Source organism: Taudactylus pleione, unplaced genomic scaffold (assembly GCF_031769625.1).
Source record: "Taudactylus pleione unplaced genomic scaffold, aTauple2 ptg000821l, whole genome shotgun sequence".
NCBI classification, from domain to species: Eukaryota; Metazoa; Chordata; class Amphibia; order Anura; family Myobatrachidae; genus Taudactylus; species Taudactylus pleione.
Window position 1 is genome coordinate 30,972 of NW_028285223.1, and position 19,086 is coordinate 50,057.

Consider the following 19,086-nt stretch of genomic DNA (forward strand, 5'->3'; position numbering starts at 1 on the left):
TATAGAGGACAGTGTACAATGGAAGGTGAGGTGTGAGGTGGTGGTATAGAGGACGGTGTACAATGGATGGTGAGGTGTGAGGTGGCGGTATAGAGGGCGGTGTACAATGGATGGTGAGGTGTGAGGTGGTGGTATAGAGGACAGTGTACAATCTAAGGTGGGGTGTGAGGTGGTGGTATAGAGGACAGTGTACAATGGAAGGTGGGGTGTGAGGTGGTGGTATAGAGGACAGTGTACAATGGAAGGTGGGGTGTGAGGTGGTGGTATAGAGGATAGTGTACAATGGATGGTGAGGTGTGAGGTGGTGGTATAGAGGGACGGTGTTTAATGGATGGTGAGGTGTGAGGTGGTGGTATAGAGGACAGTGTACAATGGAAGGTGGGGTGTGAGGTGGTGGTATAGAGGACAGTGTACAATGGAAGGTGGGGTGTGAGGTGGTGGTATAGAGGATAGTGTACAATGGATGGTGAGGTGTGAGGTGGTGGTATAGAGGGACGGTGTATAATGGATGGTGAGGTGTGAGGTGGTGGTATAGAGGACAGTGTACAATGGAAGATGAGGTGGCGGTATAGAGGACAGTGTACAATGGAAGGTGAGGTGGCGGTATAGAGGACAGTGTACAATGGATGGTGAGGTGGTGGTATAGAGGACAGTGTACAATGGAAGGTGAGGTATGAGGTGGTGGTATAGAGGACAGTGTACAATGGAAGGTGGGGTGGTGGTATAGAGGACGGTGTACAATGGAATGTGAGGTGGTGGTATAGAGGACGGTGTACAATGGAAGGCGGGGTATGAGGTGGTGGTATAGAGGACAGTATACAATGGAAGGTGGGGTGTGAGGTGGTGGTATAGAGGACAGTGTACAATGGAAGGTGGGGTGGTGGTATAGAGGACAGTGTACAATGGAAGGTGAGGTGTGAGGTGGCGGTATAGAGGACAGTGTACAATGGAAGGGGAGGTGTGAGGTGGTGGTATAGAGGACAGTGTATAATGGAAGGTGGGGTGTGAGGTGGAGGTATAGAGGACAGTGTACAATGGAAGGTGAGGTATGAGGTGGTGGTATAGAGGACAGTGTACAATGGAAGGTGGGGTGGTGGTATAGAGGACAGTGTACAATGGATGGTGAGGTGCGAGGTGGTGGTATAGAGGACAGTGTACAATGGAAGGTGAGGAAGAGGTGGTGGTATAGAGGACAGTGTACAATGGAAGGTGAGGTGTGAGGTGGCGGTATAGAGGACGGTGTACAATGGATGGTGAGGTGTGAGGTGGTGGTATAGAGGACCGTGTACAATGGAAGGTAGGGTGTGAGGTGGTGGTATAGATGACGGTGTACAATGGAAGGTGAGGTGTGAGGTGGTGGTATAGAGGACAGTGTACAATGGAAGGTGAGGTGTGAGGTGGTGGTATAGAGGACGGTGTACAATGGATGGTGAGGTGGCGGTATAGAGGGCGGTGTACAATGGATGGTGAGGTGTGAGGTGGTGGTATAGAGGACAGTGTACAATGGAAGGTGGGGTGTGAGGTGGTGGTATAGAGGACAGTGTACAATGGAAGGTGGGGTGTGAGGTGGTGGTATAGAGGATAGTGTACAATGGATGGTGAGGTGGTGGTATAGAGGACAGTGTACAATGGAAGGTGAGGTGTGAGGTGGCGGTATAGAGGACAGTGTACAATGGATGGTGAGGTGCGAGGTGGTGGTATAGAGGACAGTGCACAATGGAAGGTGAGGAAGAGGTGGTGGTATAGAGGACAGTGTACAATGGATGGTGAGGTGTGAGGTGGTGGTATAGAGGACAGTGTACAATGGAAGGTGAGGTGTGAGGTGGCGGTATAGAGGACAGTGTACAATGGAAGGTGAGGTGGCGGTATAGAGGACAGTGTACAATGGAAGGTGAGGTATGAGGTGGTGGTATAGAGGACAGTGTACAATGGAAGGTGGGGTGGTGGTATAGAGGACAATGTACAATGGAAGGTGAGGTGGTGGTATAGAGGACAGTGTACAATGGAAGGTGAGGTGTGAGGTGGCGGTATAGAGGACGGTGTACAATGGATGGTGAGGTGTGAGGTGGTGGTATAGAGGACCGTGTACAATGGAAGGTAGGGTGTGAGGTGGTGGTATAGAGGACAGTACAATGGAAGGTGGGGTGTGAGGTGGTGGTATAGAGGACAGTGTACAATGGATGGTGAGGTGTGAGGTGGTGGTATAGAGGATGGTGTATAATGGGAGGTGGTATAGAGGACGTTGTATAATGGGGGGTGGTATAGAGGACGGTGTATAATGGGGGTGGTATAGAGGACGGTGTATAATGGGGGTTGGTATAGAGGACGGTGTATAATGGGGAGGTATAGAGGACGGTGTATAATGGGGGGTGGTATAGAGGACGGTGTATAATGGGGGGTGGTATAGAGGATGGTGTATAATGGTGGCGGTATTGAGGATGGAGTATAATGGGGGTGGTATAGAGGACGGTGTATAATGGGAGGTGTATAATGGGGGTTGATATAGAGGACGGTGTATAATGGGGGGTGGTATAGAGGACGGTGTATAATGAGAGGTGCTATAGAGGACGGTGTATAATGGGGGGTGGTGTAGAGGACGGTGTATAATGGGGGGTGGTATAGAGGACGGTGTATAATGGGGGTTGATATAGAGGACGGTGTATAATGGGAGGTGTATAATGGGGGTTGATATAGAGGACGGTGTATAATGGGGGGTGGTGTAGAGGACGGTGTATAATGGGGGTGGTATAATGAACGGTGTATAATGGGAGGTGGTATAGAGGACGGTGTATAATGGGAGGTGTATAATGGGGGTTGATATAGAGGACGGTGTATAATGGGGGGTGGTATAGAGGACGGTGTATAATGGGGGGTGGTGTAGAGGACGGTGTATAATGGGGGGTGGTATAATGAACGGTGTATAATGGGAGGTGGTATAGAGGACGGTGTATAATGGGGGGTGGTATAGAGGATGGTGTATAATGGGGGGTGGTATAATGAACGGTGTATAATGGGGGTGGTATAGAGGACGGTGTATAATGGGGGTGGTATAATGAACGGTGTATAATGGGGGGTGGTGTAGAGGACGGTGTATAATGAGGGGTGGTGTAGAGGACGGTGTATAATGGGGGGAGGTATAGAGGACGGTGTATAATGGGGGGTGGTATAGAGGACGGTGTATAATGGGGGTTGGTATAGAGGACGGTGTATAATGGGGGGAGGTATAGAGGACGGTGTATAATGGGGAGGTATAGAGGACGGTGTATAATGGGGGTGGTATAGAGGATGGTGTGTAATGGGGGGTGGTATGGAGGACGGTGTATAATGGGGAGTGTTATAGAGGACGGTGTATGATGGGGGGTGGTATAGAGGACGGTGTATAATGGGGGGTGGTATAGAGGATGGTGTATAATGGGGGGTGGTGTAGAGGACGGTGTATAATGGGGGGTGGTGTAGAGGACGGTGTATAATGGGGGGTGGTGTAGAGGACGGTGTATAATGGGGGGTGCTATAGAGGACGGTGTATAATGGGGGGTGCTACAGAGGACGGTGTATAATGGGGGGTGCTATAGAGGACGGTGTATACTGGAGGGTGGTATAGAGGACGGTGTATAGTGGAGGGTGGTATAGAGTACGGTGTATAATGGGGGGGTGGTGTAGAGGACGATGTATAATGGGAGGTAGTATAGAGGACGGTGTATAATGGGGGGTGGTAATGAGTACGGTGTATAGTGGGAGGTGGTATAGAGTACGGTATATAATGGGGGGTGGTATAGAGGACAGTGTATAATGGGGGGTGGTGTATAATGGGAGGTGGTATAGAGGACGGTGTTTAATGGGGGGAGGTATAGAGGACGGTGTATAATGGGGGGGGGTGTAGAGGACGGTGTATAATGGGGGTGGTATAATGAACGGTGTATAATGGGAGGTGGTATAGATGATGGTGTATAATGGGGGTGGTATAGAGGACTGGTGTATAATGGGGGTGGTATAATGAACGGTGTATAATGGGGGTGGTATAGAGGACGGTGTATAATGGGAGGTGTATAATGGGGGTTGATATAGAGGACGGTGTATAATGGGGGGTGGTATAGAGGACGGTGTATAATGAGAGGTGCTATAGAGGACGGTGTATAATGGGGGTGGTATAGAGGACTGGTGTATAATGGGGGTGGTATAATGAACGGTGTATAATGGGGGTGGTATAGAGGACGGTGTATAATGGGAGGTGTATAATGGGGGTTGATATAGAGGACGGTGTATAATGGGGGGTGGTATAGAGGACGGTGTATAATGGGGGGTGCTATAGAGGACGGTGTATAATGGGGGGTGGTATAGAGGACGGTGTATAGTGGAGGTGGTATAGAGGACTGGTGTATAATGGGGGTGGTATAATGAACGGTGTATAATGGGGGTGGTATAGAGGACGGTGTATAATGGGAGGTGTATAATGGGGGTTGATATAGAGGACGGTGTATAATGGGGGGTGGTATAGAGGACGGTGTATAATGGGGGGTGCTATAGAGGACGGTGTATAATGGGGGGTGGTATAAGGGACGGTGTATAGTGGAGGTGGTATAGAGGACTGGTGTATAATGGGGGTGGTATAATGAATGGTGTATAATGGTGGTATAGAGGACGATGTATAATGGGGGGTGGTATAGATTATGGTGTATAATGGTGGCGGTATTGAGGACGGAGTATAATGGGGGTGGTATAGAGGACGGTGTATAATGGGAGGTGTATAATGGGGGTTGATATAGAGGACGGTGTATAATGGGGGGTGGTATAGAGGACGGTGTATAATGAGAGGTGCTATAGAGGACGGTGTATAATGGGGGGTGGTGTAGAGGACTGGTGTATAATGGGAGGTGCTATAGAGGACGGTGTATAATGGGGGGTGGTATAGAGGATGGTGTATAACGGGGGGTGGTGTAGAGGACGGTGTATAATGGGAGGTGTATAATGGGGGTTGATATAGAGGACGGTGTATAATGGGGGGTGGTATAGAGGACGGTGTATAATGAGAGGTGCTATAGAGGACGGTGTATAATGGGGGGTGGTGTAGTGGACTGGTGTATAATGGGAGGTGCTATAGAGGACGGTGTATAATGGGGGGTGGTATAGAGGATGGTGTATAATGGGGGGTGGTGTAGAGGACGGTGTATAATGGGGGGTGGTGTAGAGGACGGTGTATAATGGGAGGTGGTATAGAGGACGGTGTATAATGGGGGTGGTATAGAGGACGGTGTATAATGGGGGTGGTATAGAGGACGGTGTATAATGAGGGGTGGTGTAGAGGACGGTGTATAATAGGGGGTGGTATAGAGGACGGTGTATAATGGGAGGTGGTTAAGAGGACGGTGTATAATGGGAGGTGTATAATGGGGGTGGTATAGAGGACGGTGTATAATGGGGGGTGGTGTAGAGGACGATGTATAATGGGAGGTAGTATAGAGGACGGTGTATAATGGGGGGTGGTATAGAGGACGGTGTATAATGGGGGGTGGTATAGAGGGCGGTGTATAATGGGGGGTGGTATAGAGGACGGTGTATAATGGGGGGTGGTATAGAGGACGGTGTATAATGGGAGGTGGTATAGAGGACGGTGTATAATGGGGGTAGTATAGAGGACGGTGTTTAATGGGGGGAGGTATAGAGGACGGTGTTTAATGGGGGGAGGTATAGAGGACGGTGTATAATGGGGGGGGGTGTAGAGGACGGTGTATAATGGGGGTGGTATAATGAACGGTGTATAATGGGAGGTGGTATAGAGGACGGTGTATAATGGGAGGTGTATAATGGGGGTTGATATAGAGGACGGTGTATAATGGGGGGTGGTATAGAGGACGGTGTATAATGGGGGGTGGTGTAGAGGACGGTGTATAATGGGGGGTGGTATAATGAACGGTGTATAATGGGAGGTGGTATAGAGGACGGTGTATAATGGGGGGTGGTATAGAGGATGGTGTATAATGGGGGGTGGTATAATGAACGGTGTATAATGGGGGTGGTATAGAGGACGGTGTATAATGGGGGTGGTTTAATGAACGGTGTATAATGGGGGGTGGTGTAGAGAACGGTGTATAATGGGTGGTGGTATAGAGGATGGTGTATAATGGGGGTGGTATAGAGGACGGTGTATAATGGGGGGAGGTATAGAGGACGGTGTATAATGGGGGGAGGTATAGAGGATGGTGTATAATGGGAGGTGGTATAGAGGACGGTGTATAATGGGGGGTGGTATAGAGGATGGTGTATAATGGGGGGTGGTATAGAGGACGGTGTATAATAGGGGGTGGTATAGAGGACGGTGTATAATGGGAGGTGGTTAAGAAGACGGTGTATAATGGGAGGTGTATAATGGGGGTGGTATAGAGGACGGTGTATAATGGGGGGTGGTATAGAGGACGGTGTATAATGGGGGGAGGTATAGAGGACGGTGTATAATGGGGGGAGGTATAGAGGACGGTGTATAATGGGGGGAGGTATAGAGGACGGTGTATAATGGGGGGAGGTATAGAGGACGGTGTATAATGGGGGGAGGTATAGAGGATGGTGTATAATGGGGGGTGGTATAGAGGACGGTGTATAATGGGGGGTGGTATAGAGGACGGTGTATAATGGGGGGTGGTATAGAGGACGGTGTATAATGGGGGGTGGTATAGAGGACGGTGTATAATGGGAGGTGGTTAAGAGGACGGTGTATAATGGGGGTGGTATAGAGGACGGTGTATAATGGGGGGTGGTGTAGAGGACGATGTATAATGGGAGGTAGTATAGAGGACGGTGTATAATGGGGGGTGGTATAGAGGACGGTGTATAATGGGGGGTGGTATAGAGGACGGTGTATAATGGGGGGTGGTATAGAGGACGGTGTATAATGGGGGGAGGTGTTATAGAGGACGGTGTATAATGGGGGTAGTATAGAGGACGGTGTTTAATGGGGGGAGGTATAGAGGACGGTGTTTAATGGGGGGAGGTATAGAGGACGGTGTATAATGGGGGGGTGTAGAGGACGGTGTATAATGGGGGTGGTATAATGAACGGTGTATAATGGGAGGTGGTATAGAGGACGGTGTATAATGGGGGGTGGTATAGAGGACGGTGTATAATGGGGGGTGGTGTAGAGGACGGTGTATAATGGGGGGTGGTATAATGAACGGTGTATAATGGGAGGTGGTATAGAGGACGGTGTATAATGGGGGGTGGTATAGAGGATGGTGTATAATGGGGGGTGGTTAAATGAACGGTGTATAATGGGGGTGGTATAGAGGACGGTGTATAATGAACGGTGTATAATGGGGGGTGGTGTAGAGGACGGTGTATAATGGGTGGTGGTATAGAGGATGGTGTATAATGGGGGGTGGTATAGAGGACGGTGTATAATGGGGGGTGGTGTAGAGGACGGTGTATAATGGGGGGTGGTATAATGAACGGTGTATAATGGGAGGTGGTATAGAGGACGGTGTATAATGGGGGGTGGTATAGAGGATGGTGTATAATGGGGGGTGGTTAAATGAACGGTGTATAATGGGGGTGGTATAGAGGACGGTGTATAATGAACGGTGTATAATGGGGGGTGGTGTAGAGGACGGTGTATAATGGGTGGTGGTATAGAGGATGGTGTATAATGGGGGTGGTATAGAGGACGGTGTATAATGGGGGGAGGTATAGAGGACGGTGTATAATGGGGGGAGGTATAGAGGATGGTGTATAATGGGAGGTGGTATAGAGGACGGTGTATAATGGGGGGTGGTATAGAGGATGGTGTATAATGGGGGGTGGTATAGAGGACGGTGTATAATGGGGGGAGGTATAGAGGACGGTGTATAATGGGGGGTGGTATAGAGGACGGTGTATAATGGGGGGAGGTATAGAGGACGGTGTATAATGGGGGGTGGTATAGAGGACGGTGTATAATGGGGGGAGGTATAGAGGACGGTGTATAATGGGGGGAGGTATAGAGGACGGTGTATAATGGGGGGAGGTATAGAGGACGGTGTATAATGGGGGGAGGTATAGAGGACGGTGTATAATGGGGGGTGGTATAGAGGACGGTGTATAATGGGGGGTGGTATAGAGGACGGTGTATAATGGGGGGTGGTATAGAGGACGGTGTATAATGGGGGGTGGTATAGAGGACGGTGTATAATGGGGGGTGGTATAGAGGACGGTGTATAATGGGGGGTGGTATAGAGGACGGTGTATGATGGGGGGGTGGTATAGAGGACGGTGTATGATGGGGGGGTGGTATAGAGGACGGTGTATGATGGGGGGTGGTATAGAGGACGGTGTATGATGGGGGGTGGTATAGAGGAGGGAGGTATAGAGGACGGTGTATAATGGGAGGTGGTGTAGAGAACGCTGTATAATGGAGGGTGGTATAGAGGACGGTGTATAATGGAAGGTGGTGTAGAGAACGCTGTATAATGGAGGGTGGTATAGAGGACGGTGTATAATGGGGGGTGGTATAGAGGACGGTGTATAATGGGGGGTGGTATAGAGGACTGTATATAGTGGGGTGTGGTATAAAGTGGGCAGTGCTCAGTGTTGCATGTAATTTATTACATTTTAACCTCTGAGATTGGTTCATTTGTCCCCTTATAATGTACTTTATGTCCTTTTACTTGTTTTTCCAAACTCTACTTTTCCATTTGTTCCCTCTGCTTGTCAGGAGGAGGAAGATGAGGATGAGCTCGGTGATCTGGATGTGGACTTCTCAAGGTTTGTGATGACTTATTCTGAAAAATTGCAATCTATTGTAGGGTGTTTATTCCTTCAAATGGCCAGAGATTGGCTCTTATGTTCTGGGGCTGGTGCCGGGTTCTGGAGCTGGTGCCAGGTTACTATGGCTGGTGCCGGGTTACCGGGGCTGGCTGGTGCCGGGTTACCGGGGCTGGCTGTTGCCGGGTTCTGGGTAACCGCTGCTGGTGCTAGCAGTGTAATGTTTGGCTGAGGAAAGTAGTGGTAGATAACGGGACGTTAGCTGGAGATCCTGAGATATGTGTTCCAAACTATTTCGTAGTTTTTTGCAGAAATCAGGTCTGTGGCCTGAAGCACATTTGGAATGGTCTTCTCAGACAAGCCCTTGGCTCAAAGTATCATGGCTCCAGCAGCCATGTTTTTAAAGTCAGCCAATGTGAGCTGATACGGGCCGAATCGTAGAAGACGCCACTAAAATGGACCTTCCATATCTATGTACCATGTGCATTTGTAGAATCCACCAAGACAGAGACCCTCCCTGTCTATGTATCACACGCTCTGTGGCCAGGCCAGAGCCATAAGAATGATTAATATCCCACAAAGCTGTGAGAGGCACAAATTGGGAATGAACCCTCAAAGCATTCAGGAGATTGTTCTTCCTTTTCCTTTGAATAAGCTGATTCTGGGCCTGATTCAGAGCCGGACGCTATTTGCACTTGCTCATTCAGAAAAAGGGGCCGGCTATTTAAATTGAGCGCTCGCTCTTTGCGGTCTGTTGACGCCTCTATGTCTGAGTGAGCGAACGAAACATGCGCTCGCTATTTTGTAAAGACGCCCCCTGGCCGCTCGCATCCTACGTCATCTCCGCTATTTATTTGATTAATCGAGTACATCGAAAGGCGTCTGAACTGCTCGCAGTGCTTGTGGTTGGATTTTCCTACCGCAATCATGCGAACAGTTCAGACTAAGAAACAACCAAGTGACGTGGTCGATGACGCTGCTTTGTTAATTATGCACACCCTTAAAACGCCCGTTTTTACCTTTTGGCACGCCTGCGTTCGGATCTCCACTCCCCGTTTTCAAGCACCTTCCCCTGTTACCACCCACAAACGCCTCATTCTGTCACTCAAATTAGCAGGTATTCGCTATTTTGCGAGCACACAATTTCTGACCGCACTGACTGGTTGGCGCATGTGCATTACGACCCATACGCATGCGCAGATGTGCGAACATCGCTCGGAGCGAACGAGCGGCTTCTTACGAGCGGCTCTGAATCAGGCCCTCTGTCCTTACAGGAATACGAGCCACAGATATATAGATGGATCTCACTGATGGATCCGTGCATCTGTGCCTTATTGATTTTATTTTCTGAGGTGCATGCCCAGTACCGGTGAGCCCTCTGTCGCCCGCTGCTGCTACTGCTCTGCACTTTCGCTGCTGTCACTAACCCGCACACCTACAACCCGCCCCTGCAGCCGACTCTCACTCTGCATGTCCCAAACCACCTCCTGTGTGCCGGCCCCTCTTCCACCTGCGCTAATGTACAATTTTGTTGCCCTTCTCCCCTGTAGGTGGCACAGTTTGTTCCTCCAAAGCCTGAGAGTTAATACATTTTTAAAAAATAATGAAATTCCATAGAGAAAAAAAACTTACGGTTACACCACTGTTTTCCACCCATCTGAATTACTTTGGTTTCCCCCCATCTCTACTGCTTAATCTTCCCCCTGTCCATGCCTTTCTGCTCAGACCTCAGTTGCATAGACTGCATGTGTGTATTCCAATGAGCACACAATTCTGTGAATTAGCAGCTCCACCATTTTGTGAGTGACAGCAATCTCATTCTGTGAGAGTGCTGAATCTGCAGTTAACCACAGGCTGTGATGGCATACCATATCTGTATTATGCAAGGAACACGTCCATTAAGGCTTTAGCCTTAAGCCCTAATGATCGTAATTGCATTGCCTTTTTAGGTTTGAGTGGCCAAAATTCAGTAGGTTTTGTGAATTTTCAGATTACGTCTAAGCATCCTTCATGGGACATGTGAAACCGTAAGGTTTTTTGTCTATGGAATATATATATATATATATATATATATTTATATTATACATGGGATGGAGGCAGGAATATATATACAACCTCCACAAGGTGCAGTACTCCAGTTTCAAAAAAGTTCTCGCACAGCAAAGGGTGATTGGCCACGTTTCAGTGCCTATGTCAGGACGAAAGTGCCACAAATACATAAATACATGGGCACTGATACGTTGCCAATTACCCTTTGCTGTGCGAGAGCTTATTTGAAGCTGGAGTACTGCACCTAGTGGAGGTTCTATGTTGTTATTTGTACAGGCACCCGGGGTGCTTCTATTGTACTATAGGGAGAGCCGAACCATGTGGAATGTTTATATATACAGTCAGGTGCATAAATATTGGGACAGTGACAGAATTTTCATATTTTGGCCTCTATTCACCACCACAATGGCTTTGAAATGAAACAAACAAGATGGGCTTTAACTGCAGACTTGCAGATTTAATTTGAGGGTAATTAAATCCTAATCAGGTGAACGGTGTAGGAATTACAACGGTTTCTATATGTGCCTCCCACTTTTTAAGGGGCCAAAAGTAATGGGACAAACTAAACAATCCTAAATCTAACTTTCACTTTTTAATACTTTGTTGCAAATCCTTTGCAGGCAATTACAGCCTGAAGTCTGGAACGCATAGACATCACCAGACGCTGGGTTTCATCCCTGGTGATGCTCTGCCAGGCCTCTACTGCAAATGTCTTCAGTTCCTGCTTGTTCTTGGGGTATTTTCCCTTCAGTTTTGTCTTCATCAAGTGAAATGCATGCTCAATCAGATTCAGGTCAGGGGATTGACTTGGCCATTGCATAACATTCCACTTTTTAGCCTTAAAAAACTCTTTGGTTGCTTTTGCAGTATGCTTCGGGTCATTGTCCATCTGCACTGTGAAGCGCCGTCCAATGAGTTCTGAAGTATTTGACTGAATATGAGCATATAATATTGCCCGAAACACTTCAGAATTCATTCTGCTGCTTTTGTCAGCAGTCACATCATCAATAAATACAAGGGAACCAGTTCCATTGGCAGCCATACATGCCCACGCCATGACACTACCACCACCATGCTTCACTGATGAGGTGGTATGTTTTGGATCATGAGCAGTTCCTTTCCTTCTCCATACTCTTCTCTTCCCATCACTGTGGTACAAGTTGATCTTTGTCTCATCTGTCCATAGGATGTTGTTCCAGAACTGTAATGGCTTTTTTAGATGTTGTTTGGAAAACTCTAATCTGGTCTTCCTGTTTTTGTGGCTCACCAATGGTTTGCATCTTGTGGTGAACCCTCTATATTCACTCTTGTGAAGTCTTCTCTTGATTGTTGACTTTGACACATATACACCTACCTCCTGGAGAGTGTTCTTGATTTGGACAACTGTTGTGAAGGGGTTTTTCTTCACCAGGGAAATAATTCTTCTGTCATCCACCACAGTTGTTTTCCGTGGTCTTCCGGGTCTTTTGGTGTTGCTGAGCTCTCCTGTGTGTTCTTTCTTTTTAAGAATGTTCCAAACAGTTGATTTGGCCACACCTAATGTTTTTGCTATCTCTCTGATGGGTTTGTTTTGATTTTTCAGCCTAATGATGGCTTGCTTCACTGATAGTGACAGCTCTTTGGATCTCATATTGAGAGTTGACAGCAACTGATTCCAAATGCAAATGTCACACCTAGAATCAACTCCAGACCTTTTACCTGCTTATAGATAATGAAATAACGAGGGAATAGCCCACACCTGTCCATGAAATAGCTTTTCAGTTGATAGTCCCATTACTTTTGGCCCCTTAAAGTGGGAGGCACATATAGAAACCGTTGTAATTCCTACACCGTTCACCCGATTTGGATGTAATTACCCTCAAATTAAATCTGAAAGTCTGCAGGTAAAGCACATCTTGCTTGTTTCATGTCAAAGTCATTGTGGTGGTGAATAGAGGCCAAAATCTGAAAATTCTGTCAATGTCCCAATATTTATGCACCTGACTGTATATGTATAATATACATAAAATCTCTGGATATAGATATAGAGAAGTCCCGGCACTCAACAGTCCATAAACTTCAACAGGCTCCGGTGCCCTCCTAAGGGCTATTGCTCCCCCACAGATAATACGCAGCGTACAGAATCGGCGCTCAGAGGCTTCAGTATAATGTGAAAAAGACCCACTTCAGGGTAACTTTATGGTGACATACAGGTCGACGTTTCAGGGACCATATCCCCTTATGTTGTCTTGAAAAAGGGTATACGGTCCCCGAAACGTCGACCTGTATGTCACAATAAAGTTACCCTGAAGTGGGTCTTTTCCACATTATACTGAAGCCTCTGAGTGCCGCCTCTGTACACTGTGGATTATATATATATATATATATATATATATATATACACATACATACATACATAAAATACTGTGTAAAAGTATTAGGCAGGTGAGGAGATAATGCTGCAGAGTAAGAATGCTGTCACACATAGAAGTGTTATTAGTTTGTATTTTGTATATTAATAAAAATAAAGTGAATGAATTTAAGAGAAATCTAAATCCATATTTGCTGTGACCACACTTTGCCTTCAGAACAGCATCAGTTCTCCTGGGTACACTTGCACACAGTCAGGGATTTTGTTGTAGGATTACAGTCAGGTGTATGAATAACCATCATACCAAACAGGTGACAGTGATCATCATTTTCATATGTAGGATGTAACACAGTCATTAACGGATACAGAAACAGCTGTGTAGGAGGCTTAAAACTGGGTGAGGAACAGCCAAACTCTGCTACAAAGGTGAGGTTGTGGCAGCCAGTCTCATGTCACAGGTCATACACTATGGTAAGGACTGAGCACAGTAACAAGACACAAGGTGGTTATACTGCACCAACAAGGTCTCCCCCAGGCAAAGATGTCACAGCAGTACACAATAGTGGTTGCTGATATCAGCCTAATGTCTGTCACAGGTTCTTACAGACGGCTTTACTCTGCACTACAGAAGAACAGAGGCTGCTGGAGGGAAACGTTTCTTTTTTAGGGTGCCCAGTGTAATGTCTGGGTGGGTGATGGGCTAGTAGGGAATGAAGCAGAGAAGGTGTTAGGTGTGGGGGGATGGTGGTAACAGCGATGTGGCAGGAAATACATGTTTATGCTTCTTACTCTTTGACATCACTAGTAACCTATGTAAACATGATGTCATCGTTAGTCACCCATAGGCAAACTTAGGGGGGGTTTCCGTCTGCCTGGACACCCCACTCCCCAGCCTACACCATTACCACAATAGAAATACTAATATAACAGAATTTTATTAGTGCTGCATGTTCTTGGAATGGAGCCCAAATCTAATATAATAACATTCAGCTCAGGCACGATGGACCCTACTGCCGCATCTAATGGTTACTGTGATCGCTGGTCCTGTATATGCCGGAATTATGACACACAATACACTATGTATGACACATATAATGGGTTACTGTGATCACTGGTCCTGTATATGCCGGAATTATGACACACAATACACTATGTATGACACATATAATGGGTTACTGTGATCGCTGGTCCTGTATATGCCGGAATTATGACACACAATACACTATGTATGACACATATAATGGGTTACTGTGATCACTGGTCCTGTATATGCTGGAATTATGACACACAATACACTATGTATGACACATATAATGGTTACTGTGATCACTGGTCCTGTATATGCCGGAATTATGACACACAATACACTATGTATGACACATATAATGGGTTACTGTGATCACTGGTCCTGTATATGCCGGAATTATGACACACAATACACTATGTATGACACATATAATGGGTTACTGTGATCACTGGACCTGTATATACTGGAATTATGATACACAATACACTATGTATGACACATATAATGGGTTACTGTGATCACTGGACCTGTATATACTGGAATTATGATACACAATACACTATGTATGACACATATAATGGGTTACTGTGATCCATGGTCCTGTATATGCTGGAATTATGACACACAATACACTATGTATGACACATATAATGGGTTACTGTGATCACTGGTCCTGTATATGCTGGAATTATGATACACAATACACTATGTATGACACATATAATGGGTTACTGTGATCCATGGTCCTGTATATGCTGGAATTATGATACACAATACACTATGTATGACACATATAATGGTTACTGTGATCACTGGACCTGTATATACTGAAATTATGACACACAATACACTATGTATGACACATATAATGGTCCTGTATATGCTGGAATTATGACACAATACACTATGTATGACACATATAATGGGTTACTGTGATCCATGGTCCTGTATATGCTGGAATTATGACACACAATACACTATGTATGACACATATAATGGTTACTGTGATCACTGGACCTGTATATACTGGAATTATGACACAATACACTATGTATGACACATATAATGGGTTACTGTGATCCATGGTCCTGTATATGCTGGAATTATGACACACAATACACTATGTATGACACATATATCCAGCATATACAGGACCAGTGATCACAGTAACCCATTATATGACACACAATACACTATGTATGTAACATAGAACAGCTGGATAAGTGGTAATTATTCCCTGTTCATGGACTGGCCACACTCACTGTAAAATCGAGTATTTGGAAACCCCGCTGTAGAAATCCTGCGTTTGCCGGTATCAGCCAATGACTATATTTGTACAATAACGATGAGTAATATAAATGTCGTCTCTCCCTGAAGCTGCGTTATGGAGGATTGTGCAGACAGATTGGGTAACGTAATGGGACAGAGCTCCTGTGACTGTTCATGTTGTTCTTGTTATTACCATTGTACATATAACGCCCCCATATTACACAGCGCTGTACACAGGATCATCGTCTCGCACATCAGATCCTGCCCTAATGGAGTGCACACATACACGAAGGGGCTCATTCAGCACGGATCGCAACTGCGTACATAGTGATAACGCTGCTAGTGCTGGATTACTTAGAAACGTTACTTGTAATGAAGAGCACTGACCTAATACAGATCCTATAATAAGTGACAATCATTTTACTTATAGACCGAGTAATCGTACACATACTGTACACACATGTATATACTGTATATAATATATTTGCCAATGCAGACTTACATCATAATAAGATTGGTCATAGCAACAGCGGTAGGGAAATGTGTGACCCCCTAGTGCAGGATATCAGTCATCCAATACGTCATACACAGGTACCGGCCCCCCCGAGCCTCGTTCTCTCCTCCCTCCTTTCACTGCTCATAAATTATACCCTTTATCTGTTTATGCTTCTAATTAGTGTTTGTACGTACTGTGGGGCTCATTCATCACGGGTCACTATTGCAATCACAGCAGCAACTGCGCACGCAGGTGCACTGAGAAATATGCTAATGTTTGCAAGCTAAATGCCGTCACAACCAACATACAGACGCCCACTTCCCCTTTCTCACATGCGTAATACCCTGCAAGTCTGCGATAACATCGGTAACATCGGAGCCTCACGCACAATTACACAAGGTCAGACCTTATTGCTATCCTCATATGCCATCGCAGTGGCTAATTTATGCACGCCCTGGTAACAGCGCTGAAATGCACTGACATGCCTCCTTTCGCAGACCACGCCCCCATCAACACCTCCCAAACGCTCACTTCCTGTTAATCACTCTGCGATGAGTCTGCGAGGTCAGGCTCCTCGCAGCGCAGGAAAAGAGAGTAATACACGCAGGAATAGATTTGTGTTGCTGAAAGAATATATATGTATCTGCGTATTTCTGCTTTTCCAACAGATCGTCCAATTGTTGTGTACGGCGATCTCACTGCAAATTCACACACAGACAGGAATCCATTGCAGAGTGAGTGACAGGCCATGAGCATTTGGGGGTGGTGATGGGGGAGCGTTTCCTAGGCGTGCAGAAATTAGCCGCTGTGATTGCCTACGCAGCCTGAATACTCACTGCGTGCGACGAGACCTGCAATTACTGCACCGGGTCAGAGCTGCTGTGATTGTGTGTGACGGGCCGATGGTCTCCGATGTTACTGATGTTTGCGCAGGACTGCGAGGTCTTGCGAATGTGAGAAAGCAGAGTGGGCGTGTCTATGCTGGCTGAGCGATGGCAGAAATTAGCATATTATAGCAGCAGCTTTGCGTGTCGATTACTCCGTGCTGAATCAGGCCCCTAGTCTGTAACCTACCCGTATGTTTATGAAGAGTGGGGAGAAACCCACATACATATGCAACATACAAACTCCACACAGATAGGGCCCTTGTCACGTATCTAACATGACTCCAATGCGTGTCTTCAATGTTGACCATTGTGCCTCTGTGCCGTATATATCTTCTGCCCAGATCCCGGTATAAGTCAGTATTTCTCTGCTAGCGTCCTGCAGAACTAGCCATAAAGCTTATTGCATACTACACACAGTACATCATGCCATGCTGCCAGTGGTGGGCTATCGCCTGGTATTCGTGGGCACGCAGCCGCCTGCACTGTGCCACTCCACAGTTACTCCCAAAGTGTCGCCTATGATGCCGCTTTCCCGCCCATCATTCTAGTGTTGGGCTGCAGAAGAAGCTACTTGTGGATCCTGCACAAACTACTTTGATATATAGAAATATAACCGTGCGCTGTGCATCACCTCAAACTCCATAGTACGGTCTGCAGCTCCCAAAGTGCAAGAACCACTAAACTATAAACAGGAGAAAAGAATGAGCACTAAAGGCAAGATTTTATTAACTCATCCAATAGTACTTTATAATTGCAAATGTATTGTTAAGAAATAAATGAAGTATCAGTCATACAATAAATGATAGATTCATGGAGCAGCACATAAATATATAATGTATACACTCATGTGACAATGCAAGCTGCAATATGGAAGATCATTCCCTGACATCATGTTTAGTCTCCAGACTGGTTCCTGTGTAAAGGTGCCTGAGTTCAGCTTCCGTATGGTGCGATGTATAGGGCACAGAGTTGTCTATAGTATGTCTATGGGCCAAAGATAGTACTGACAAGTGCACGCAGGGATCCGGCTATATCCTCCTGGTAACTTATAATCTCCAAGCTGTATATACACGGCGTGCTGGGGTAGTGCTGATAGTGACCGGAGACGGTGCTCACTGAGGGTGGTCAGAGGCCCGAATACTTCTCATCAGGTCCTTTGATCCGCGCGGCGCACAGGAGACTGGCGTACCGGGCTGATCCTTGTAATCTGACACGAGCAGCGAGACCACGTGGTCTCTAGGTCAGCTGTATGCTGCGAATGCGGCGTTAGTCAGGATCACGGTGGCCGGTAATAGTAACCGTGCTATGATGGAGAGGATCCCTGTTGTTAGAAACACAGTAACAATGTAGAGTAGCTTTATGCTAGGTCCAAAAGTCCGTGATATATTCAGCCCTGACGCGTTTCTCTGGGTGAATTGGCTCCGAGTTTCCTCAGTGAGCACCGTCTCCGGTCACTATCAGCACTACCCCAGCACGCCGTGTATATACAGCTTGGAGATTATAAGTTACCAGGAGGATATAGCCGGATCCCTGCGTGCACTTGTCAGTACTATCTTTGGCCCATAGACATACTATAGACAACTCTGTGCCCTATACATCGCACCATACGGAAGCTGAACTCAGGCACCTTTACACAGGAACCAGTCTGGAGACTAAACATGATGTCAGGGAATGATCTTCCATGTTGCAGCTTGCATTGTCACATGAGTGTATACATTATATATTTATGTGCTGCTCCATGAATCTATCATTTATTGTATAATTGATACTTAATTTATTTCTTTATAATTGCAAATTTATTGTTATTAATATTTTAGTAACTCATCCAATAGTACTAGTCTTTAGCGCTCATTCTTTTCTCCTGTTTACAAACTAATTTGGAATATCTGTCACCATAACAAAACTAGGCGCACTACAGCGAGACGCAATACAGCTAAACGTACTACAGCTAGGAGCACCTACAGCTAATGCACTACAGCTAGGAGCACCTACAGCTAATGCACTACAGCTAGGCGCACTACAGCTAGGCACACTACAGCTAATGCACTACAGCTAGGAGCACCTACAGCGAGACCCAATACAGCTAATGTACTACAGCTAGACGCACTACAGCTAGACGCAATACAGCTAAACGTACTACAGCTAGGAGAACTACAGCTAGGAGCACCTACAGCGAGACGCAATACAGCTAAACGTACTACAGCTAGGAGCACTACAGCTAGACGCAATACAGCTAAACGTACTACAGCTAGGAGAACTACAGCTAGGCGCATTACAGCGA

The 19,086-nt window shown here is 46.5% G+C and overlaps 1 protein-coding gene across 3 annotated transcripts in view; it reads left to right on the forward strand.

The window, feature by feature from the left end:
• LOC148474673 (uncharacterized) overlaps positions 1–19,086 on the forward strand; it is a 202,278-nt gene that overhangs the window by 21,136 nt on the left and 162,056 nt on the right. For 2 of the 3 annotated variants that reach the window (XM_088458273.1, XM_088458272.1), the window contains exons 4-5: positions 8,678–8,727; positions 15,531–15,562. In XM_088458273.1, the coding sequence (XP_088314399.1) occupies positions 8,678–8,727; positions 15,531–15,562 (82 nt within the window). The remainder of the gene's footprint in view (positions 1–8,677; positions 8,728–15,530; positions 15,563–19,086) is intronic. The other variant, XM_088458274.1, reaches the window with a different exon arrangement.